The sequence below is a fragment of the Cricetulus griseus genome, chromosome 8 (genome assembly GCF_003668045.3).
Source record: "Cricetulus griseus strain 17A/GY chromosome 8, alternate assembly CriGri-PICRH-1.0, whole genome shotgun sequence".
Lineage (NCBI taxonomy): Eukaryota > Metazoa > Chordata > Mammalia > Rodentia > Cricetidae > Cricetulus > Cricetulus griseus.
The window spans coordinates 94,977,831-95,004,753 of NC_048601.1; the positions used below are offsets into that span (position 1 = coordinate 94,977,831).

At 46.6% G+C, this 26,923-nt stretch overlaps 1 protein-coding gene across 1 annotated transcript in view; it reads right to left on the bottom strand.

Moving 5' to 3' along the window:
• Positions 1-26,923, bottom strand: part of Dpp6 (dipeptidyl peptidase like 6) — a 652,844-nt gene that overhangs the window by 115,178 nt on the left and 510,743 nt on the right. Inside the window, exon 8 of the mRNA XM_035448706.1 lies at positions 3,760-3,880. Within this exon, the coding sequence (XP_035304597.1) occupies positions 3,760-3,880 (121 nt within the window). The remainder of the gene's footprint in view (positions 1-3,759; positions 3,881-26,923) is intronic.

Below are 26,923 nucleotides of genomic sequence, written 5' to 3' on the forward strand. Positions count from 1 at the left end.
AATTTATGATCTGGGGCTGCTTTCTTGACTGTCATCGTAGGCTGGACGTGCCTGCTAAAGTCACTCATACAGCAGTTGCAACAGGGCTTGGTTTTCTGATTGTTTCTCAGACAAAGGCTTTTTGGTTTTCTCCTGGGGCACAGGACTTTAGGGTCCTCTCTTGATGCTTTTATATGGTATGTGAGATGATCTCTCTTGTGGATTACTGCGCATACATGAGCCTGCACCCAGTGCAGAAATATAGCCTCTCCAGATTAATCTGGATGGAGCAGGTGAGAGCTTGGGTTGATGTTCTTAGAGCCGTTTCTGTACAGAGCAAGCCTGGACATGGGCCAGCCCAGCATCAACTTCACTCAGGAATGGCCTAGGGTGTCATGTGAAACTAAGTCTCAGAGTTGATTGCCCTGGGTCCCAGAGAGCAACCTGAAAACTGGGTTTTCAAGAGTGATCTGAACACTGAGTAGCACTGGGGCCCTAAGGAGACTGTCTGGAGAGCCCACCTTGCCTGCATGTTGAAGTTTCAGCTTCTCTGTCAGACAGAAACAAGAACTGCTGGGATCTCCTCAAGAGAGTGTTGTGGGGAGAGGGGCACTGACCAGAAAGGGGCTCAGGGAACTCTGGCACACGACAGAAGTGTACCACATTCTGCTTGGGGAGTGTGGCGCATCTGGCTGGGCTAGCAATCTGTTGGAGCTTGAGACTTCAGTGTGCTGTGATGAGAAGTATAACACCGCTCCATATCACATGCTCCCATAAGGCATAAGTCCAGGCCTAAGAAATGCATAGCTCCAGGGGGAACCGGGATTAGCCCCCGTGAAGCTAGAGCATCCCTGATGCTTCCCAAGCCAGCTGTGGGTAGATCACCATATAGGACCATGTGGTCTTAGGCTAGGAGGCAAGATGCATTTAAGCTGTTTCTTTGTCTAGGGATAGAGTTGTGAGTAGCATCTTTCTACATCTATATTTCTAAAGCAGCAGCTGACCCTGGACTTGAGTGACCACATGTCCCATTGACCTCACGTGCCCTATCTGTGGCATAGTGCTGAGAAGTGCCATAGGCTGCACATGTCCTCAGATTCATATGTGGCAGCCTGATACTCCCAAGTGATGGTATCAGGAGGTACAGGAGTTCCTAGATGGAATCCTCACAGGTGTAATTAGCATCCAATAAGCTGACATTGACAAATGCTGACATGTTCTAGGGTAAGGGGAATGTTTATTCACTGGTGGTGGGAGTGCAAACTGGTACAGCCATGATGAAAATCACTGTAGGGGTTCCCAAAGAAGCTGGAAATAGATCTGCACATGATCCAGCTATACCACTTTTGGGCACATACCCAAAGGACTCTGTGCTCTACTATAGAGGTACCTGCTCATCCATGCTCATTGATGCTCTGTTTGCAATATCCAGGTAATAGAAACTGCCTAGGTATCCAGCAGCTGATGAACTGGTAATAAAAATGTGGTACATACATTACACAACAGAATATTTCCAAGCTATTAAGCAAAAAGAAATTATGACATATATAGGCAAATAGATGGATCTGGAAACAATAATCAGATCTAGAAAGACAAACATGGCTTTTTTCTTATATGTGGATATTACTGTTGACTCCTTAGATGTGTGATTCATTTGGAATGCTCATAGAGGTCAGGAAATTAGTAAGGAGTCATGGGGAGGACTTCAAAGGAGGAGAGGTAGAACGCAGTAATATAAAGGATTAAACTAGGAGTTTTGGAACAGAAGAAGGGTTAAGTAAAGTATTGGGGCAGGGTAGAAGGAGGAAATTTGGAGGGATAAATAACACCAAAGACTTTCCAAAAAAAAATATATATGGAAACCTATAACTGTAGAAGTTTTCTAAAATACATCTATACACATACATAAAAAGAATCAAAATGTAGTTACCGTAGGAATAGGCTATATCTTTTGGGCAGTGAGGTCCCAAAGAGCACCAAACATTACATGTTATTGCCATTGCTCCCAGTTACCCTCTAGAACTTGAAGCTAAGATTCTGCTGCTGAAGACACCACATTCTTGAACACGGACAAATAAGCTGACTTGGAAACTTCATCCTCACTGGCCAGTTTTCAGAGTGCTGTAAAGCGCTATGCATGATACCAGAGGTGAAAAGGAAGCGTCAGCAGTGAACTATGTGAGCTACACCAGTGACTGGCCTGACAAGACACTCCCAGTGGTGCAATAGTGGTGCAAACGTCACAGCGTCACCAGCCGCTTTCTGATCATTTTAAGTCCCATACTTGTCACCATACCTGGACTTGTGGCTAGACAGATCGAAGGCTCAAGGAGAGAACATACTACTATTTCTCTGCTAACTGGACATAATGCACCAACTCACAAAGACTTGTCGTTATACTCATAGATTAAAACAGTTCCCAACCCTCTCACCACAGAAGCTTCTATTTGCAGGAGATGACAATTCTGAGACTCACAGTTGGTCAAGGTACAGAGAATTCAAGACTGCAGAATGTTTAGCTCTAAAGAAAACAATATCTCCCTGTCCTCCTGCTCCTCCACAGGCTCAGAGATCATTGAGGAAGAAGTAGTAAGAATGTAAGAGCCAGAGGCTGTGGATGACTACAAGGAAACAGTGTTTTCTAGATACAGTAGGGAAGTCATACATGTATGTATGTATGTATGTATGTATGTATGTATGTATGTATACACACACACTCACAGCAGTTGTGATGGCATGCACAAGACCTTGTAAAGTGGCTTTTTAAAAAAATTTTTGAGACAGGGTTTCTCTGTGTATCCCTGGCTGTTCTGGAACTGGCTATGTAGATCAAGCTGGCCTCAAACTCACATAGATCCACCTTACTCTGCCTCCCAAGTGCTGAGATTAAAGGCATGCACCATCACCACTGCCCATGACCTTGTAAACTTAAGCCAGACCAACCTCCAGTATGGAGAGGGTAGGTAAGTATGAAATTTGCTTTGATGGTGAATACTGATTGTCTACTTGACAGAATTCATAATCACCAAAGAGACTGGCTTCCGCCATACCTATGAGGGATCATCTAATCAGGTTAATCAAGATGATAAGACCCACCCTAGACATGGGTGGCATCATCCCTGGGATGAGGTCCTGGACTGCATGAAAAGGAGAAAGAAAGCTGAGTGCCAGCATTCTTCACCTTCTGCTTCTTGATTGTGGATGCAATGTGACCAGACACTTCTTGGCCTTGTCACCATGCTTACCCCTCCGAGGTAGACTGATCCCTCAAACTGGGAGCCAACACAAATTACTCCTTAAGTAGCCTTTGTCAGGTATTTGGTCACACCAAGATGACTAAGACATCCAATCTCCCTCAGATACAGACAGGCTTCTTAACTCTTGGAGTGGGTAGGGTAGAGGGATGCACACATTTGTACTGGCAGCACTCAGGCAATGTCCCCATGAAGTACCTCTCTTTTCATAGGAGCACCAATGGGTTCACTGAAGCCCCTTGCACCTGCTACCTGTGAATCCTTCCTCACTTGTGAGTCCCCTATCCTGGCCACTGCAGTGTATCCACCCCTGCCACCTGTAAGTGTCCATAAATGCCATCTGTGAGACCCTGCACCTGCCACCCATGAATGCTGACTTGGTGTTCCCTGAAGCTCGATGGCCCTCAGGAAATGGAAGTTTAATTTATAACTAAACTTGAAGAGCAAAGAAGGCTAGTTCAGAAGCTGAATCCACCACTGCAGCAGCTGCCCTCGGGTGGGCACATCTTCACCCTGCAGGTCTTACCTTCATACAGCCAGTCGCTGAGGCCGTTGTAGACCACACCCTCCTTCCCTGTAGACACCACTCGGATTGCCTGCTTCCCAACATGTGCGCAGTAGTAGATGTTGTTCTCAAAGATGAATATCTAATTTGGAAAGAAGAAACAATAGCAGAATTAAGCAAGGAGTGGGCTTAGATGTTCTTAAATTTGAAACCGCCAGGCTTTGTTTCCCCGGCTGTGTATATTTGATTGAACAAAGGTGGTCATGGAATCAATTGTGGTTGATTCCCCTGCGACATAGTCTACATCTAGGGGTTGATAAGATACTCAAACTCTGCAGAGTTTGCCCAGTGTCACCACTGTTTGTCAATTTAATGTCCCAGTTGTTATGATTGGACGATTTGTGGCTTGATACTCCTGAGTGCTGGGACATGGTACTTGGAATTGGTATTTCAGCAACACGATTTCTCCTGGAGATTACATTGCAGGCCAAGGGGCTGGAGACCTGGCTTCACATCTCTCGGCTTTCACAGGGAGTGGGGTGGTTGCTGTCCGTCTGAGCCTGTTATATGTCTGGGTACCATCATGTGACAATAGTACTCAATACATTTTGAGGAGTTCAGATCTCGACAAGGCCCATCCTGGAGTGGAGATGTGGGGAGTCTGGGAAGTCATGGGCTGTCTGGCTCAGGTCAGGCCAGGCCAGGCTTCCTCCCGAAAGGAGTGAGAAGCTGTTGTATGGGTTACTTAAAAACTCGCAGCTCACTGTCAACAAGCACTTTCACACTTCACACCATCATACCATCCACCCACAGAGTGTTGCCACCATCTCCAGCTGACACTCCGCCCCACGGAGCACAGTCTCTGGCACCTCTCCACAGCCCCTGGCACCCAGCACTGTGCTTCAACTGTCTGTGAACTGTTCATTCAAGGCTGCTCATATACCAGACTGGTTCTGTCATTTTGCGGCTGGTTTAGTTCACTGAGCATAATGTCCTCAAGGGTCATCTACGTTACGGGATGTGCTGAAACACCTAAAAAGAGGTTTTCAGCTGAGGCTTGAACATGTGGAATCAGAAGGGATGGAGAAGCTGGAGGGAGGGATGAAAGCACACAGAGAGAGAGCAGATCTGGAGTGGGCAAGGCAGGTAGAAAAATGGAGACACGATTCTTGGGAGCAGAGGATCAATGAAAAAGGGACAGGGAGCCTGTTTCTGAGGATCTGCAGGAGACTGGCAGCCCCAGAGAGCTACAGACTAATGTCTGGGTAGGGGACAACATATTCAGTTGCAGGCCTGCTGAGGGTGGTCAGAGAATTGGGGAGAGAGTCTGGTGGGGTGACTGTGGTCACCCCAGATGTGAGCACACAGAGGGGAGACAGTGTCGTGGGTTAGCAAGCAGTAGCCATGGCGTGAGTGAGCCAAGGTCCCGGCTGAGGGGCAGGGACAAGGATTTGGGCCATTCTCTTGGACCACAGGGTGATGGCAACACACTAGTAGAATTGCATTAGAGCACAAAATAGAGTCTGGCCTTGGGTGCATCACTGGCTTTCTAGGGGAGGGGACAGAGTTGGTCCATTTGATGGTTCTCAGAGTGTAACAGCTAACAGATGACACTGGGGAGCTTAAAAAAAATTCCTAGTGGTCAGACTATCAGTCCAGCCAGAGGCTCTAGAGGTGGGACCCAGGCAGTAGCATTTTGAAGTATATCCTGGTGACTTCGATGTGCAGTCAAATTTAAGATTCAGTGGCCCAGGGACTAGCCCAGTTCCCAGGCTGTCACACTGAGTTAGGCTATGTGCAGAGCCCCAGTCAATTCTATTCAAACATCACACTTCATAGTATTCAGACCATGCCAGCTACAGAATGGATTAGGAAATAAAGCCAGTTTTGTTTGTTTGTTTTTGTTTAAAGAAATTCGAGAAAAAATATTGAGAGAAGGTATTGAGAGAAGGTATTGAGAGAAGGTATTTTGCTTAACACAGAAAAGCAAAAACATGGACTACTTTGTACTTCCTTTGCTTTTAGTACTGGGAATTGAACATGGTGTCTTGCCAGAGTTCCACCCTGCAGCTTTCCTTGCACTGTTTATTTTGAGGGTTTCACTAAACTCTCCAGGCTGACCTGAACTTGGGATCCTCCTGCCTCAGCTTCCTGAGTGGCTGAGATGAGAGGCCTGCACCTCCAGGCCTGTGAATATTTTATGTTGAAATACACCATAGTGGCTCTGGCGGCTTCTTCAGTTACTTGTTTTCAGTGTAGGCTTCCCGCTTTCTTACGTGTTCACTTCAACCTGGAGCAAGCTGGAAAACTTCCAGAAGCAAGGACACATCCTAATTTAATTTACGCACCTGCCCTTACAGCGTTGCCTAAGATGAAGCCCTAAATTAGAGCTCCTTGTATGCACTCAGCTGGCAGCGGCTCTCTGAATCAAGTCAGGCTGTAGCCAATTAGTATTTTGCATAGATAAAATGTGCAGTGATGGGTAATAAGGCCTTTTCTGCCTCAGCTTTCAGAAGTGAGCTGCAGAGAGGAGTGCTCGACTGAGCATTTTTCACATTTGCTGTCCTGCATTTGGTGATGATGTCAGGTAGGGAAGGAAGGACATGGCTTATGCTGCCTGTGCGTCTGTGGTGCTGGGCACAGGACAGCGAAATTCTGGGGTGTAGCTCCTGGCCCATCAGTGCTGGGATATGTGTCTGGCTTTTCATTCTTTCCCTAGTAGGCTCACAGCAGGCAGAGGGTTCAGGCTCTTATTCTTCCAAGTGGATATAGCACGGGCTGACAAGGTTCCAGAAGGGGCTGCCGACATTAAGACCTGGTCATACATGTCTCAATCCTTCTTCCTAGGCCACATTAAACTCTCAGTCTCAGCATGCTACATAACTCATATTCCATGACCAAACACAGAAGGCAGCATTCTGTACCCTGGCTCACCTCACAGGCTCTGGCCACAGTAGTTTTTACCAAAGGACCATTGTCCTCATGCCCTTGGGTTCCATTTCCATTTACTTCAGAATACAGTTTACCATCTGGTAGGGAAGGTCCTCCATGACAGGAGTCTGTTTGTATGGCTGGCTCCTTCCCTACAGGCCTGGCTGAGGTGCTACATGGATGGCATGGGGGCCAGGGCTGTCAGTGGCTGGTGGCAGCTCCAACTCAAGGTGAGAATCCAGTTCTATATGGCTCAGGGTGCTCCAGACTATGGAAGTACAATGTGTGTGATGTGCCCTTAAGCCAGTTGCTGGTTTCTCTGGGACTTGTTTTTAGTAGATGTCCCCACTTGTGACACTATTCTGGAGGTTCTGGAAATGTCTTGGCTGGAGGAAACACTGTTAAGGGCGGGTTCTAGAGCATGACTGTAGCGAGGGTGTGGAGATGCATAAATAGAGGACTGTTCGGTACTGAGAACAGCATGCTGCGTACAGTAAGTCCCAGGCACACACCTCCTGCTCCCCTTAACTGTCTTACACACTCACTCTGTCTGGGGTGTTAGCAGACCCTCCATGGGAAAGGCACCGTGTGAGTGGGAACACAGAAGACGGATGCTTTCAGTTTCTATCAGGTCTACTTTACCTTGTCTCCTCTTTGCATTCCCTTGTGGATTGGTTATAAAGAATCTTCCACAGGCACTCATGTTAAACACTTGGTCCCCAGAGGTGGGGTGCACTACCAAGGGATGGCTAATGCTAACTGTCAACTTGACAGGGTCTAGAATCACCATGGAGACACACGGTTGGGCATGAGGGAACTTCTGGATTAGGTTAACTGAGACAAGGTCCGGTCTAACTGTGATGGTACCATTCTTTAGGAGGGGTCCTGAAAAAAAGAGAAGTCCACTGAGCACTAACTCTCATCTCTCTTCAGATGCAGTGACCAGCCACCTCATGTTCTTCCCACCCACGGTGTATAGTACCTTCAAACTGTGGCACAAAACAGACTCTTCCTTCCTTAAGGAGATCTGTCAAAGTAACAAGTAAAAGAATGAATCCAGGGAGATTCTGGAAATTCCAGCAGTGGTGATTGCCTGGAAGGCAGGATCCTGGTCTCTTTCCCATTGTCCCTTTCTCTCTACTTCCTACCCATTATGGCCTGAAGACGCTTCTCTGTGCCATACTCTTATCTCTGAGATCTCAAGCACTTGGGGCCCAGTGGCTATGGATTTGGAGGAAGAACATGTCAGATAATGACATGGATATGAGAGAGGTTTGAAGATGAGGAATAGATGTACTTTGGTTATTCCCGGTAGCCTGGAGGAGTTGTTAAGTGGGAGAGACATCAAGGGAGGGAGACAGGGTACATCAGGGTACCTTGCGTCCCACAGAAGTTTGTGTCACTTCCCTTTTGAAATGGGAAGCAGAAGCACAGGGGGAAAATAGAACTGAATTAATACTTTAGAAATAGCAGCACAGTGTCTGGGGGTGATGGGAGACATAGCGGGGGGGCTTGGGCCATAAGAGATGGAGCACACATAAAGAACATGAGAACTGTGGAGAGTGTAGCCAGGAAGCAGATGTTCATGTTTAGGTGACTGTACAACTGGTATGACTAAGAGGAAGAGAGATGAGACAGGGAGGAGGCTTGGAGAAGGTCCTCAGATTGAACTTTGCTAGGCTGCAAGCAAGATGTCTCAGACCCTCCACAGGCAGGTGGAGACACACTGGGAGATGCAGGGCTCAGGGTGGCCCTCCACAGAAGAGAGCTAAGAGTATGTAGACCCCTGAGACACCAAGAGCTTCATAGGCAGGGAGAAGGGCTGACGACGACACCAAGCCTTGTCCAGTGGGTAGAAAAGCAGGTCCCCTCAGTACCCATATTGCAGTTCTTCCTACTTGGCAGGCTGTTATTTGAGGGGGACACTGTCTCATAAGTGCCTTAGATAGCCTGTCACAATTCCTCTTCATCCACACCACATTAGCAAGTGCTCTGGCTGTGAGTTTAGGAAGATGGATGGGGACTCAGTTCTTCCTCCTGATAATCAGACTGAACTTACTCCAGGCATTGAGACATAGCAGCTCAGCAGATGGCCCTTTATAGAATGATTTCCTCTTATTCCTGAGACCACAGCTTAAAAAGTCTGTAGAACTTTGCTTGGGATTCCATGCCATCGCTTACCTATCCTCAGTTATTTTCCACCTCAGGTCCCTTCTGGACAGGATTATCTCTTGCTGTCCAAGTATTCCCACTGACTTCTCCTTGGGCAAGCCGCCCTAGCATGCTATTTACCTCCTTCCTGGCCCTGCTGTGTCTTACCTCATAAGGAGGGGCAGAATTTTCTCTGCTCTCTGAGTTAGGTTTGCTATGGTTGAATCTCCACCTCATTTTTCTTCAAAAGTGTTCCTAGATATGGATGAGAGTGCTGGTTTGAATGAGAATGGCCCCCATAAACTCATATGTTTCAATACTTGGTCTTCTGTTGGTGGAACTATTTGGGAAGGATTAGGATGTGTGTCCCTGTGGGGAGGACTTTTACATTTTGAAAGACTAAAGCCATCCCCAGTGTTCCCTCTCTATCTCCTGCTTGCAGGTTAAGACATGAGCTCTCAGATATTACTGCCACCATGCTTTTGTTCTGCCATCATGGACACTAACCCTCTAAAACTGTAAGCCCAATTATATGCTTTCTTTTATAATTTGTCTTGGTTATGATTGCTTTTGTAGCAAAGGAAAAGTAACTACTAGCACCCACCCCTAGCACCAACTTCTGTCTTAATTATGGTTTTTATTGCTGTGAATAAACAGCATGGCCAAGGCAGCTTACAGGAGGAAGAGAGCTTTGATTGGCAGCAGACAGGCAGGCATGGTGTTGGAGCAGAAGCTGAGCGTTTATGCCCTGATTTACAAACAGGAGGTGGAGATCACACTGTGAATGGCTCCAGACTTTTGAAACCTCAAAGCCCACCCTTAGTGACACACCTCCTTCAATAAAGCCTCGCCTTCCTAATCCTCACCAACCAAACAGTTCTGCCAATAGCAGACTAAGTATTCAAGCATGTGAGCCTATGGTAGCCATTCTCATTCAAACTACCACAGTGGGATTGGAAGACAGGGCTCTGACACAGCCTAGACTGATTTTGGGTACATGTGCAGCATGGCAGGCTGTGTCCTCCGAGTGAACTTTTATGGAGAATAACCTAATACCATTTTGTGCCTATGCATAAATGGGTATGCACAGGATTGAAATCAGATGCATTATGGGAAACAGCACGTGAGCACAGAAAAGTTTATAAAACCTATCTGTCCATCAAAACTGGGAACCACCCAACCTATACCCCTAGCAACTTGCTCCTCTTTCTGTAGGACCCAATGCAAAAAGCCTAAAATAATGACAGAGACTCTGAAGCACTTCACACTCAGGTGGGCCACTCTTGGCAAAGTATCTAAAGCTTTTACTTGTGTTTTATTCTTAATAAAGCTAACTGCTGCTTTGCTTGTGTGTATTTTTCTCAATTTCATGAAGAAGGCACCAGGAACTGGAAAACAACCAGGGATTCCCAGCGACCGTCAGAAAGGGATTGGACTCCCAAAGCTGTCTTTCCTGTGTGTGGCTATTTGTTGTGATTTTAATAAGAATGGCCCACATAGGCTCATAGATTTCAATGCTTGGTTATTAGGGAGTGGCACTACTTGGCAGGGATTGAGAGGTGTGGCCTTGTTGAAGAAGGGTGTCACTGATGGTGGGCTTTGGGGTTTCATAAGCCCAAGCCAGGCCCAGTGGCTCTCTCTGCCTGCTTCCTGCCTATCTGGATGGAGAACTCTCAGCTCCAGCTCCAGCACCATGTCTGTCTGCATGCTACCATGCTTCCTGTCATGATGATAACAGACTAAACCTCTGACTGTAAGCAAGCCCGTATTAAATACCTTCTTTTGTAAGACTTGCCGTGATCCAGCTAAACACTGAACTGAAATCCAGTTGCAGAGAGGAAGGAGTGATGAGCAAAGGGGTCAAGACCAGGCTGGAGAAACCCACAGAAACAGCTGACCTGAACAAGGGGGAGCTCATGGACCCAGACTGATAGCTGGGAAACCAGCATGGGGCTGATCCAGATCCCCTGAACGTGGGTGTCAGTGAGGAGGCCTGGGCAATCTATAGGGCCTCTGGTAGTGGATCAGTCCTTATCCCTAGTACAAGAATGGACTTTGGGAGCCCTTTCCACACAGAGGGATATTCTCTCAGCCTAGACACATGGGGGTGGGCCTAGGCCCTGCTCCAAAGGATATGACAGACTCTGAAGATCCCTAATGGAAGGCCTCACCCTCCCTGGGGAGCATAAAGGGTATGGGATAGGGGGTTAGTTGGGGGCTGGGGAGGAGGGGAGGGAGAGGGAACTGGGATTGACATGTAAAACAAGCTTGTTTCTAATTTAAATAAAAAATGGAAAAAAGTTGCTGAGGGCATGCATCTCTTCACAGCAATAGAATATTGAATAAGACACTATTATTCCTCTTTTCATGGAAGAAAGCTCTATCAGTATTAAACTGAGTCACCTGGCTTATAACTAGTGGGGACTTCCACTGTGTGTGTGTGTGTGTGTGTGTGTGTGTGTGTGTGTGTGTGTGCACGCACGCACGAAAATGGACATGTTTAATATTTATCAAACCAACTCGCAGGACCCTATAGGGAAAGTGCAGCCACATGCTCTGAGGCTGGTTATCACACAGATGAAAGAAACACACAGCTAAAGAGGTGGCTAATTACATGAGGAACCAGGGATGAGATAATTACTGTAATTGAGTGCAATTAGCTTTTAGTCTTAAAAAATCAAGACCAAAGGGAACCATATTGAATAGCTTAGTGTTTAACAAAAAGATGGTGGTACAGCAATGGGTGACAGAGGAAGGACACTGGGCTTGAAGCAGAACCTGGATCGTGGTCTCCAGCTTCTGGTTGCCTGGCTCTGGCCTGCCCCTTGCCCTTCACTGCAGAAGAGGACTTGGAAGGGTTATCTCTAATAGAGTTCTTCCTACTGTGACTATATTGAATCTAAAATTCCCAAGGACATTTACAACCAGAAAAGACCTGTAAAAAGTTGACTAGTTATTCTATGGCCAGTATGACTGAAGTCAAAGATGGGAAACAATAGTTACAACATCTCTCACCAAAGTCTCCCCTATGTGATTAAAATCCCCAGTGATCACGTTTCCGAAGTGCTCCTCAGACACTATTTTACACACCTTTCCAGGGCTTACAATCACCTCCATGTGGGGGTGAAGGTTTCGGCTGCCTCTCCTGGTTCATTCTGCTCTTTTGAGTTATTCCATCAAACATGACTTTACTGACATTTCCTCAGCTGATATCATGCTATGTCATATGTAACTATTTGTGCAGGCTTTTCTAGTCTGTCTACACTGCAGTACACTATGTTTGTAATCAGGTAACAAAACTGCCAAAAATGGAATAAAAAACAAACCTCATGTTCTAATTAAGTTTATGATTTTCTGTTGGCTATATTCACAGCTGTCCTTGGACACATATGGCAGGTGGCCTTGGTTTTGATACATCTGTTAGCGTAGAACACACTGGTTGTATAATTGTGGAAAATCTTCAGCCTTGGTCAGGTGATGATCATAAGGAAGGTATGTGTTTCTCAGGATGGCTGAATAAATCTCAGTTGGGGCTGGGAACCCTGAAGGAAGCACTCCATGGCTGACTCATGCTGTTGGAACATCACACACAAATAAAATAGTGAAGGTGGCATGTCCTCAATAGGTGGCAGAGAGAAGCTCAGCAAAGATGGCTCCAGCCACACCTGAGGAGCGCTGGTCAGCTGGCATCTCTTGATGGCTGTGGCCTGTGTTCAAACTACAAAGGCCCCTTCTAGTCCCAGGGCAGTTTCAGTAACAGAACACCAGTGATGGGTCAGAGATTGAAAAACGCTCTGTTCTCCTGTGGAGAGCTTGGCCTCCAGCTAATTTTCTTTCCCTGTTGTCTGCAAAACTGGCAAAGGGAGACTATCAAGTCTCCTTGTAGACAGCATGATATGTGAAGAGTATGTCTGGACAAGAGGAATGGTGGGTGCTGGTGGCAGCTGTAGACATTGGGGGCAGCTGTGAACACAGACTCTGACTGTAGGGACTTTCCTCAGTGGGCATGAGCCTGGGGAGGTCTCTGTTATGTTAGTTTGTAACTACCTAGGAGCCAACCCTCTAGTTTCCAAGGAAGAAGGCAGGGCCATGTCCACACTCACTTAACAGGGGTTCTCTTGTCTTGGAAGGGGAATATGGGAGTAGATCTGGAGTTGGAGTTACAGGTGGTAGTGAGCAGCCTGACATGGGAGCTGGGAATCTGTCATAGTGAGGATTTTTATTGCTGTGATGAAACACTGTGACCAAAAACCAACTTGGGGAGGAAAGGGTTATTTTGCTTGCTGGCCATAGTCCATTATCAAAGTAAGTCAGGGCAGGAACTCAAGCAGGGCAGGAACCTTAAGGCAGGAACTGGTACAGAGGCCACAGAGGAACTGTATTTACTGGCTTGCTCTTCATGTCTCACTCACCCTTCTTTCTTTTAGAACCCAGATCTGCCTGCCCTGGGGTGGCTCCACCCACAATGGGCGGGGCCCTCCCACATCAATCACTAATTAAGAGAATGCCCTACAGGCTTGCCTGTAGCCTGATCTTACAGAGTCATTTTCTCAATTCATGCTCCCTCCTCTGCAGTGACTCTAGATCAAACCAGCCAGCACAGAACCAAACTTGAGTCCACTGCAGGACATGCTCTTAACAGCTGAGCTATCTCCCCAAACCCGGTGCAGTATATCAATTGACTCTTGGTTATTTAATGAATATTCTGTTTTTTACTGCAATAGTAATACTGGGTGCATTTTTATATAAAAAACACTGTCAGTGACTTATCTTCCTGAGACAGATTTCAATAAATGGAAATCACAAGCCATGCTCATTGTTATAAATGTATGGTTAAAGGGCAAGAATAAACAGATCAAAGAATTGCACAGAGGGCTAAAAGCACCAGTATGTTTGTGATGATGGAAAGAAATTGTACTACATGGTGACTATTTTGATTATCGACTTATCAAAGTTGGAACAAAAACAATGCTGACTACCACTATGAATGCAGCATTCTGTCCCACAGAGTTCAGACTGGCAGAGCACATGGGGAAGCAGTCAGCAGATCCTGTAAGGAGATTTCTTTTGCATTTGTCAGATGAAAGACCACTCAGGGAGGGGTGGACATGTTCAGCTGTATACAAACTCACTTTGAGGCAGAAGGGTTGTGCAACACAGCAGCTATGAGTGGCAGTGATTTGCAGTCTATCTCAAAACACCCAAAGAGATGATGTGGAATAGTCTCAACACAAAGACAGACATGATAATTACCCTGGCTAGATTAAGGCATACTGTACATATATGTATGGAAATACCACACTGTACCCCATATATGTACACTTATTACATATCAGTTAAAATTATCATGAATAAGACCCAAGAAATGGCTCAGTGGGCAAAGACACTTGCTGCCAAGCCTATCAACCTGAATTCAATTCCTGGAATCCACATGTTAGAAGGCGAGAACTGACTCCCACAAATTGTCCTCTGACTTCCACTCACCTGTCATGCGTGTGTGTGTGTGTGTGTGTGTGTGTGTGTGTGTGCGCGCGCGCACACACACACACACACACACACACACACACACACACACGTAAAACAACATTACCATAGAGAAGATCAGGAAGAAAAGATTTCTGGAACTAAAGTGCAATTGCTACTTGACAGCCACTTTCCCCAAAACTCGAGCTCAGTAACCTGAGCATGGAGGAGATGACCCACAGATTTACATACATGGCCAGCATGCTTTCTCAGGAACTCAGGAACAAAGGTGGTGTTGACACACAGATTTATATGCACACATTCACATGTGCTTCTCATGGAAGCTGCCCCACATGATTGGAAGTCATTTGTGAACTTACTGAACAATATACAGACAATATAAACATTATTTCTTTTTCCTGTACTTCAACCATTTCACTATCCAAGGAGGCACAGTGGCCTTCCATTAACAATCTGTCACTTTGGTAGGGACAGTCAGTATTCTTGGTCTTAACAGCTTTGAAGACTGAAGATGGAGTTTCTGTCTTGTCCAGTCCCACAGCCTTTAGTCCCAAATAAATACACTGAGGCTTATATTATTATAAACTGTTTGGTCGGTGGCTCAGGCTTCTTTTTGGCTAGCTCTCTCTTAATTATTAACTTTGCTATTAAACTATGTATTGCTATGAGGCTGTGGCTTACCTGTAATGCTCTGATGTTACTCCTTTGGTGGTTACATGGCGTTTCCCTTTCTCCAGCCTTCTCCTAGTCTGGTAGCCCCACTTATACTTCCTGCCTGGCTACATCCTGCCTGTCCATTGGCCAAAACAGCCTTATTCATCAACCAATAAGAGAAACATATATTCATAGCCTACAAAAGGACATCCCCCCATCAAAGACTTGGCAAGTCTTAACCAATTCCATATTAATATTGTCAACCCCAAGATTACCTCTTAGGCCATGTGCTATGGTTGAGATATATTTGTCAATTTGACAATTTTTTGCAGTGACTCAAATTCCCAGTCTAGTCTCAGAATCAATAATAATGTTATTAGCTCAAAACATACATGCTGTCCTTTGGTATTTTATTGCTTCATGTTTGAGTAATGACCAGTTTATTTCTCATTCTCCCATTATTCTGTCAGCCTGAGACCCAGCATACTTGGTTCTTTCTTTAAGGTCCTGTCCAGGCAGCTGCAGGATGTGGCAAAGCGTCACTTAATTGCTCTGTCATTTAATTCCTCCCTCCATGAAACATGGATGATCACACCTGCTGAGCCTCTAAGGATAAAAAGTGATATCTGCAGGACAAAGCCTTATGAGCACACTTAAAGGTAGCATGCTATTTGCATAATCTGTATTGGAGGCCCAGCTCACCCTCCCCACCGATGACACCATTATCCTTGTCTTCCTCCTGCTAACACATCCTCCTCTGCCCTTTCACACAAAATTCAGAGGAACCTGTCCCCTTAAATCTCTGTTCCAGTGAGTTAAGGCAGGATTTAACCCCAAAAGGCAGAACTCAGAGGAGGGTTTAAGATAGAGTGACCTCGTATCTTTCCAGAGAGTACTGGCCACTGCCCTTCCCCAGTGCCTTCCAGAACCGAGACAGAGAGTTCAGAAGCCATGGAGGAGATCTGCCCACCAGTATAGGTCTCAGCAGAGGCAAAGTATTTTCCAAGATGTGCACTGAGAAAAATCTCAGGATGTTCCATACCTGCTCAACTTGCATTCTACACAGAGAATTGCAATTTGTTACTTTTCAAAACTAAGGTGGGAAACCCTCAAAACAGCACATAATGTTGATGGTAGGGATACTTGGTTTGACACAGGAGTGAGGGAACTTCATAACTACGTACACAGATATATAACACTCCTAATGCTTCCAGGGCAGACAGGTGGTCCCAGCCGTGGTAGCAATATGTACCACAACTTCACAATCCTATGTGGCTATAAACTCCCTTCCTCACAGTGGGTCTGTGAGACACAGGTGTTAACCAGAGGATGGCCTGGACAGGCTTCGAAAGCTGTAGCAGGTGTTGGCAAACCACTGGGAGGAGCCTCCAAGTGTCTTAAGGACAGGTAAGAGGACATGCTGTCCACTTCATTTGTAGGGTTAGCATGTCCATTTGGACAGTCACACCTGAGCTGAGATCAGAAGGTGAACAGGGTGTGGCTAGGATACGAACATCCCAGGAGTGAGGTCCTGGCCGTCAGGGCACACTCATCAGAGGTACAAAGAGGGCCTGGATGGCTGGATCAGGGCAGAGGGTGTGGGTATGGGACTAAGGAAAGTCCAAGCATGGCTAGTGAGATTCCTAGAGACACCATAATGTAGCATAAATTCTATTTGTTCTTTTTTTAAAAGATTTTATTTATTTATTATGTATACAGCATTCTGCTTCCATGTATATCTGCACACCAGAAAAAGGCATCAGATTTCATAATGGATGGTTGTGAGCCACCATGTGGTTGCTGGGAATTGAACTCAGGACCTCTGGAAGAGCAGCTGGTGCTCTTAACCTCTGAGCCATCTCTCCAGTCCCTCTAATTGTTCTTAATGATAAAAACTCAGAGATAGTATTGGGGTTAAAGCCAAAGATCAGAAAAGCAAAGCAGCCAGCCACTGAAGATTTCTCACCTCTACCAATGCTCAGATCAGATGGGCGATCCTGTCCTCAGATTGCATCTCCATACTGCTCTCCACCAAACCTCAGACTCCTCTCTCTCTCTCTCTCTCTCTCTCTCTCTCTCTCTCTCTCTCTCTCTTCCTCCTCCTCCTCCTTTTGCCTTATATTTCTCTCTCTGCCCAGCCATATCACTCCTGTCACCACCTCCTTAGTGCTGGGATTAATCCCTTTGTGTGAACTCTGTTTTTCTTTTAGACAGATTCAATCTCGTGTAGCTCAAGGTGGCCTTGAATTAAGAGATCTGTCTCCTGAGGGCTGAGACTAAAGGTGTGTACCACCACTGCCTGGCCTCTATGGCTAGCTACTGTGACTAGCTTTGCCCTCTGATCTTCAGGCAAGCTTTATTTGTTATATCATAAACAAAATATCACCACACTCTAATCATCGTGTTTCTTTGTCTGAGAACAGTGGGGGACCCCTGAAGGGCTAGCCATGCTCTCACAGTGGCTGATTTTTCTAAAGGAGGGAATGAGAGCTGATTTCTCTATCGTACACATTACAAGGAAGAGCAGAGTGGATAAGGGCCCAGATTGGTAAGGACCCAGATGAGGGATAACCATGGCTGCGAGGGTGCAGTGAGGCAGGAAGTTCAGCAAGAAGTTTGGCAGGTAGACTCCCTACAACTTGCTGCTGCTCTAGACAGGGGTGAGGGAATGGCAGTCATCAAGTCTAGGAGAGCATAGTCACCTGCCCTCCACAAATCACCAGAGGCAGGTCAGGGTGGCAATCACAAGGTCACTTCAGACACACCAAATGCGGTCCTCTGGGTGGACATAGAAAATGGTTTTCATCTCCAGCTGTGGTCATAAGGAGCCAGAATTTTTCCTGTGCATGATAGCTCTTCAGCCTCAAACAAAGTTGGGCTATTTGTGAAAGTGGCATTTGTATCTAGAGCTATTTACCAGTCCCTCTTTGTCATTAGCCAGCACTGCCACCCACACCTAAGACTGCACTGTCCCTCTCAGGGCGAGCATCCCAGGCTCAGCCCCATGTTCATCATATAGTATGCCTAGTTCTTTACCCCTGGAGCTTGTTACTGTTTTCGTGCCTGGTCTCATGTGCCATCAGGAAAGCAGTGGCATCAAGTAACTCCCCCAGAAGGATTGTCGTTCTCCCATGGGCAGACATCTTCCTTTGTATGACTCAGGGCCAAGGTATCTAGAGACATCCAGTGCCCTGCTAGAATGCTGGAAGCCGTGGAAAACTTACATAGGGAGTACTCACAGGAAACTTTCTGGACCCTGCACTCTTCATGCAGGAAGACACCCACTTGGCCTGCCTTGAGGGTAGCTATGTTTCTGGAATCCTTAGCTCAGTCAAAGTTGCTGGGCCAGTGAGTTTATTCCCCAGCAAAATGACTGTGGCATGTATCTGGGGCATGGCTCTGTAGACACATGCTAAGCTTTATTGGTAGGTAGGGTGAGCCACTTCCTTTAAACTACTTTGTCTCTTCCCTCTGCTCTGTGGTTTTGAGTGGGAAGCTGTCTGCATAATGCCATCAGCTCCCCTGGGCACTGGAACAGTATGTGGTCCAAGTATGTGTGTTCCAAGGATGCTATTCCTACAGCAACAGGGATGGGCACTTAGTGCTGACTTAGTCCTGACTCCCTGAATGGTCCAGACTTTCAGCCTGAGAGATTGTTCAGTTGCCAGCTTCTTTCCCCCGGTCCAAGAGCTGGAATGATACAGCTTTGGTGGGTGGGTGAGACTGAACATATCTTTTCTGACTACACAGGGAGGACTGCTTGTAGTGATATAAGATGAGCACCCAGGAATCTAGCCAGAGAGAATTGCAAGAGAGGGAAAGCAGGATGGATAGAGGGGTGAGGAAGAGACAGTCCCTAGGATGACCAGAAGGGAATGAAGAGACTTGTTCCAGAATATCATGAGTTCCTGGATTCAGCTATGCCAGGTACTAAACACCATTGCTCACTGCATATATGGGGGTTTGCCCGTCTTGGTTGGTTCCAGTTCTAGGCAGGCTCCTGTCTTTTATAACTGAAACATCTAGTGAACATGTGCATCCAGATGAACTGCCAGGCCTCTCTCTCCACTTGTCCCCCCTTGCTGCTCCCTGGATCTCCTCATGCCAGAGACCACAGACAATACAGATCTGTGCCCTGGAGGGGTCCTCACCTACTTCAGACAATCTTACGTGTGCTTGAAGGCACAGATCTGTGTGGTTATGGCAGATAGAACGTGCTGGCTCACAGGCTAAGTTCAGCTACTGATAGTGTGATTTATGGAGATGGTACACCTGTGTTTGCCACTGGAGAACTTGAGGTTTTATTGTTTTGGCTACCGAGGGAGACTCTGTTGCCATGTGGTGATCCATACGCCTTTCACAGCGCAGCTGCAGAGATGAAGACAAATCTACCTAGGCAGCAACAGAAAAGTGAGTGTCTAGCAGGCAAAACCATTGAGTGTGTGAAATTATGGACCACACCAGCAGCTCCTGCAATCCAATCACCCCAGTGCCACCAGATAGTACTTTAGCCTGTACACTGATTACAAGGACCCAACAAGAAGGGTGGGGAAGCCCAGGCTTGGGCAACACTCAAAGCCAGAGCAGGGGAGAAGGCCAAGCTATGTCTGCCTCTTAGGTGAGGGTGTACAGATAGTCTCAAGGGGATCAAAGAGGATGGCCTCGAAAGGGAAACACTAGCACACAGTTTACAGGGCCCACTCTGCATGTGTGGTGAGATAAAGCAAGCAGCAAGGTGTTGATGGCACAGTGAGGGCTACGTAGGCACATCATAACTGAGCCTTGAGAGGGCTCTCACTTGAGGGCCCTTATCACCTTGCTCATGTGTATGCTGGGGAGCAGCACTTGCCTGCCCTGGGGAAACCATGCACTTCTCCATGGGGTGGAAATATTTTGATGTCTATGCAAATGATCTGCCTGATAGTTTACCCAGAGAAGCAGAACATATTCCACACAGGAGCCTGGGTAAGCTCAGGCAAGTCTTAGGAGACAGTGGCACCCTGAAGCTCATCTTTTTTAGGGCTTTCAGCTCAAGAGCACTAGATCTGAAGTCACATCTTGCCATCTGACTGCCAGGCAGTTGCAGTCTCTGAGGAGACCTGTCTCTATTCTCCATCCAAATGGCCAGACCTTGGGCCCTCTTCGGCTTTCTCCCCATGAAGAGGGAGGTCCCCAAAACAGTGGAGACCTGCCTTGTGCATCTGAATACTGCTGCAATAGAGCTTATGCAGTCCTGCTGCTATTTGCTGTATCATGGAAGCACAGGCCAGTGAACCCCAAATAACAACCGCCATTTCTGCAGGAATTTGCTGAGCACAGAGGGATTTTGAGACAAATGCACTTCACACTCATTTGGCACTCACTGCTGTCCAGACAAGGCTCTGAGCCTTTCAGCATTGTCATGTATGTGATCCTTTGGTGTCATATCACCATGTGTCACCCTCCCACTGTACAGCATAGCCTAGCAGCATAGGGGCAGCCTGGAAAGATGAGGAACTAGGATTTGTGGAAGGGCCAACATTATCCTCACTTTGAGGAAGACAAATGTGGCTCAGCAACATTAAGCTGTGACCCACTGTCACACGGAGAGTAAACAGATCAATCAGAAAAGCATCTTGTACGACTCAGGATCAGTGGTTCATTCTTAGGACCTGCCCACACCCACCGGGCCAAACACTGGCATGAACCCAGCCAAATGGGTGATGTGAGCCCTCCTGATACAGAGCATGGTGACCCTGAGACCTCCACACCCATCTTGCTGCCTCTATCAGCCATAAATCTATAATAAACAGTCACACACAACGCCTGCTCTAGGCACAGGCTAGTGCTGAGTCGCAGAGGGAATGGGCCTGTGCACAGACAAGACACCATGACGCCAGAATTCCATGAGCTTAGGGAGAACTGATGGACTTATTGACTGCTGGAAAGCAATCTGAGACATACTCACACCACACAAGTCTTTCTGTATTGCACTAAATTCAAGCCTCATCGGCTGCCAAGAGCCATCCTCTGATTCCAAAGAAGTGAATGAATTCTCAGTGTCATCCTAATATGATAGAAAAATCAATTTTTCTTGGAGCATTTCTGGGATATTTTGGTATACCATCCAAATATGAATAGTCACTGAATTTTAGCAAAATGGAAATGCTACCAGGGATATGTCACTGAAGTGTCCCTGGTTGGATAGGCTGGATTGTACTGGCATGCCATACACAGTGGTGACATCAGGCATGTCACACAGAATAGTAACATTGGGTGTGTGGGATTGAGTGGTGACACCAGGCTTATGGGATGGAATGGTGACATTAGACAAGTAAATCTGAATGTTGGCACCAAGCATGTGGATTGGTGACACTCAACATATGAAGGAAGTAGTTACTGGTTTGAGCATACGCTGTGGCCTCTCCTGTATATCCCAGGAAAACTCATTATCTGTTGCATTCTTATCCTTCTAAGTTCCCCAGTGTCTGACAAGCACTCCGTTCAGTGTGAAGAGATGAGCACCAACGCTCCTGTCCTGCAGGACTCCTCCCAGTCACAGACAGTCAGACATCCTGTACTTCCTGTTTCTCTGGCTCACCTTGGCCATCACTGCCTCCCCAGGGAGGAGTCTAGGGCCAACCCAGATGTCCCCATCTTGGATACAAATGCTCAGAAGAGTTTGGAGCTACATGCTGGGAAGAGGTTAAAACACCCTGACACAAGCCACTTAGGGAGAGATGACTTATTTTAAAACACGCAATTCTAGGTTATAGTCCAGCCCGGTAGGGAAGTCCAGGTAGGACCTTGAAGCATCTAGTCGCATCCCATCTGCAGTCAAGAGCAGAGGGCAATGACTCAGTGCATGGCCATGCTCAGCTCCTCCCTCCTTTTCATTCAGTCCAGGATGGGGGGCATTTCACCCTCATCCAGGGTAGGTCACCTCAGTTAACCCAATCCAGAAACCTCTCTCAGGCATTTTCTGGGGAAAGCCTCCATTTCCAGGTGATCCTACAGTGTGCCAAGTTGACAGAACCAACCATCACTTGTCTGGGTGTGAATTGTGGGGTGTGGGGTGTGGGGTGTGGGGTGTGTGGGGTGTGGGGTGTGGGGTGTGGGTGTGGGGTGTGGGGGTGTGGGGGGTGGGGTGGGGGGGTGTGGGGGGTGCGGGGTGCGGGTGCGGGGTGGGTGTGGGGTGTGGGGTGTGGGGTGTGGGGTGTGGGGTGTGGGGTGTGGGTGTGGGGTGTGGGGTGTGGGGTGTGGGGTGTGGGGTGTGAGGTGCACCTTTGGGCACGGCCTCCAACATCCATGATGTCTCTCCTCTCCTTTGTTAGCCACTGAAAGAAGGATGGACCATAGGCTAAACAAGACAACTCAGAAGAAAGATATCAACAGGATTAATTTGTAGAAAATAACCAATTTACTATTAAATACATGCTCATTTAATTAACCATGGACTATAACTAAACATAGCTGATTTAAGTAGGGCAGAATTGAATTATATTGGCAAAGGCTTTTTAAGATCACAAATTAGCATAATCTCTCTACGAATGCATGCTCACCTGATCTGTGAGGCTGCAATCAGAATGGGTAATGAGACGTTCAGAACACAATTTGCAAGTACAAATCAAGAGGTTTAAAAAATTGTTGATATTTTTTGACTAGATAATTCCACTTCAGGAGCATTTTGGGTGCAGAGGTGTTCTGTGGCATGACTGATCATATGGGATACTATAAATAGCCTAGCTGTCAACAGGAGAACAGCTGGTTAAATTTTCACAAATCTATTCCCTGAAACATGATGTAACTATTAAAATTCTGTTTACAACAGGCTTTTAATTGTCTAAAGAGGTGATTTTGTCATAGTGGGCAAAATGTTTGGGTTATCAAATTAATTATAACTTCAGAAAGTACATGCAGGTCTGGAAATGGGAGAAAGAAACAGAACAAAAATATTAATAATAATTATGTATTGTGGGTCTGTCTGTTAGTAAATGAAGCCTTCTTTTAAATATATATATATATATATATATATATATATATGAGATATATTTTACTTTCTCTTCTCCATAGTATTGTTACAAGGGGAAAAGAGACACATGATAAAATTTTATGAAGTACCTATGATGACCCTGTCCTCAGCCATGAAAACTGGATGAGGGGATATGCTGCCATTCCAAGCTTGTGATGGAATTACTTCCAGACACATTCCCCATGTTTTGCGTGTGCTGACAGAACCACAGAATATTACTTTACAAGGGTGGCTCTGACCTGGGCATAGCAGACACCTTGTAGAAGCAGATGACATTTCTGTTTCTAATGGTTCCTTTCACCTCACACCTGCTGCTCTTTCTCTGCTGCCCAATAAATGTCCAGGCCAATGGAGTGGATATCCAGTTGTATTCCAGAACACTATAGGGACTAAATGAAAATCTTCGGGCCCTGGGGGCTGGGATGACTACACTCCTTTTCAGCAGAAAGTATGAGCAAGCAGCTGGCTGATGGATAGCATCCCAGGGGAGGTAGAGAGAGGAGACACTCCTGTGGTTTGGCTTTGCAGGATATTTGTTTACTCTGCCTAAGGTGCCTTCTGATTGGTTTAATAAAGAGCTGAATGGTCAATAGCTAGGCAGGAAAGAAAGGCGGGACTTCTGGGGAAAGAGAGGACCAGTGAAGGAAGAAGAATCTAGGCCTGGAGGAGACTCCAGGGAGACCCTGAAGAGGTCAGACATATGGTACAGAGCAGAGGTAACTGAGCCACCTGATAGAATGTAGATTAATAGGAATGATTAATTTAAGTTATAAGAGTTAGTTGGAAAAAGGCCTAAGCTAAGGTGAAGCTTTCAAAATTATTAATAAATCTTTTTGTTATTATTTGTGAGCAGGAGGCTGACAAAAAAGCTTACTACAGTTTGGTCATAGATACATGTCTTAGTAAATCTCACAGCAGGGTGATTTGAACCAGGTCAAAAGTCAGCTCTGGCCCTTACTTGACAAGGAACCTTGCATGATCTGCAGACCCAGGCTGACTGTATCTGCAATGGTCTGCTTTGTCAGTTAAACACACTGTAGTGCCACTGTAGAAGAGTGTCAAGGGGAACTGTTTGGATTGTGTCAGCCTGTGGCATGTCTGTGAGGGATCTTTTCATTGGGGCAATGGAGGCGATAGGACACACCCTGAATGTAGGTGGCATAATCTTATGAGCTGAGCCCTGGGCTGTATAAAGTGGAGAAACTGACAGTGGCACCTGTACCTTGGGGCAACAGACAGCTGTCTGATTGGACTTAAGGCCTGCTCCATAGGGGGAATTCATGTGTGGTACTGAAATCAGCCCATATCTGGTAAGGTCATGACCCTAGAGGGTCTACTCCTGCATCTTCCCAAATCAGTGTAATTCCCAACTACAGTCTCTAAACTTTTCTTTATACTCACTACTTATCAAAGAAGCTTCTCTTTGCAGCCGACAAAGCCCATTACAGAAATCTGCAAGTGGTCAGAATGTAGAGGAGACCTGACCATGGTGTGCCCATTTGCAGTTGATACACTTACAACAGGGCCTCTACAACTAAGGTTCAGGGGACTCTTGGAAAAAGCTAGAAAGATTGTGAGAGCCTGAGGACCAGGACACCAGCAATGAGATAGCATCTTATCTCTCTCTATATATATCAGGGAGCTGCCCCATGAAGTCTTAACAAGACCTGTACAATGACAACCGCTGACTTCCCAATGTGGATGGGGTGATCTCAAAGGTCCCATCTTAGATGAAGAACTATGGGCAATGGTTGCTAAGAGTGGGAGAATCAGTCTTCCCTAGGGATGAGCCTCCAGGAGAGTTCTCTAATCCCAAGTGGTAAGTCCTAAAATATATACATATGATCAACTCAGTAGGATATATATGTATATATGTATATCCCACAATATCCGCATGTATGGAAATAACAAAGTAAAATTCATAAATTTGGGAGGGAGCTGGGGGCCTGGGATGAGCTGCAGGGAGTGGAAATAATGATACCCCTCTATGAAATTCTAGATAAAATAATGTAAAAACATAAAATACTCAGGGAAAGTGAGCTGAGTACAAGCAAATCCTCTTGCTATCTTCTGACCGAGAACCAGTTCACTCAGCCTCTTGCTGCTGTGGCTGCCCTGCTTTGATGGGCTGCATCTTGGAATTGTGAGATAAAACAAACTGTTTACCCTTTAAGTTGTTTTTGTCAAGGTATTTTTGTCATAGCAACATAAAACAACCTGTGTGACCTACACAGAGTTCCTGGAAAACCCGTGGTTGCATCCTGTGTTTCCTTTCCCCTTAATTTCTGTAAAATGGCACTATAGCTCTGCTGAAGCATCAGTAATTCAAACTTGCATGACAGAAGCAGGATCCTGGAACTTTGCCGAACCTTGGTACTCTCTTCACAGCAGGGGGAGGGACCTGCTGACCCCAAGAGAGCTTTGGGGCCTGTCTTAGATGCCTGTCTGAGATCCAAGTCTGTGCAGCTGTGAACCGGTCCCTTGCAGCCAACCTGTGCACCAGCTTCAGGGCATATCAGAGCAAGCAGCTGGCTGTGAGGCTCTGGCCACCCACACCACAGCTCTGAGCACATTAATGTGCACTAAAGGGGAATTGACAACATCCTCAGAGCACCCCCACGAGGTTCCTTCTAAGAGAAACCCAGGTAGGAGAAGCTGGGTAGTTGGCTCACTGAGGCGGAGTCAGCAGGTGGCAGAGCTGGGTCTGGACAAGGTGCCAGTTTCAGGTCTATGCCCTGTGCCCTCAGGGCTGGGCTATTCCTTCACCCTCAGCAGAGTGGTGCACGAGTGTCTCCACCCAAGACCTCAGAAGTCTTGGTAACTTTTTGGGAACCTCATAATTTTTATGCCAGCCTGGGCTTCCCCAGGACTATAATATTAGTCTAGCCAGCCTGGGGATAGCCTGGATGTGGTCATGAGAGGTTTGTTTACTCTTCCTGTTTTAGTTCAAACCCTCAAAAGGCCCATTGGATCCTGAGGTCACCTGATCCAAGGTCCGTGGGAGGTCCCTCAGTGTCCACATTGTCCAACTTACAATGGAAAGATACCTTCCCTCTAACAAATGACAAACTACAACAAAAAGCAAAGAACATGAGACAATAACCCACCACAATCCCATTCCCAACCTCGTAACTCTCCTGTGATGGAGACCAATGTCCCCCCTGGCCTGAGAGTAATGAAATATCCGAGAAAGAATTGAGACTCTTACTTTTAGAAAGATCCTATGGGCTAAAACTGGGGACTCTATTGGTCGTTTAATGCTAGTAGCTAGGTCTGCCCCCCCACCCCCCACCCTGACTTCCTGGGGCAGATCATGGCTTTCCAGAAGGCTCAGGTTTCAGACTTCACTTGGGTATTCACAGGAACTCATTTTCCCAGCTGGGGGCCAATTAGTCAGGCCAGGCTGAAGTCTTTATCTTGCCTCTGGTGCCCATCTACTCAGGCCCCTGCCTTAGCCCAGCATGTGGTTAGGGCTGCACACCTTGTCTGCACTGCCTGTGCTGAACCCATATCAGCCCATCCCCTTGAGAAATCTCTAGAGTCATCACTGCCTGCATTTGTCCCACACGGGAGATGTTTGTTTACTATAGATGACGGGCTAATTCACTCCTAGGAGCAAACTGAGCCCTTCTGCCTTTGCTCGGGGGGCCATGAGGCTCAGGCTCCTAAATGCAGCCCTTATGTCCTTGATATTTCAATGTTGGGGACATGATAATATCTTCTCTTTATGCCCTCAGGCCCTGTTTGCAGAGCTCTGGAAAATGGATGGACTCACAGAATGGCATGCATTTAGATTCTTGGTCCCTGACTGACAGTCTTCACCAGCCTTCTGCCAGCCCCTGCTATTGCTGTCTGAGAGCAGAGTACCATGATCTGTAGATGGATATGTTCTCCATTTAGTCCCATTTAACCCCACAGTACCATGGCTCCCACAAGGGGCACTGAGCCAGTGAG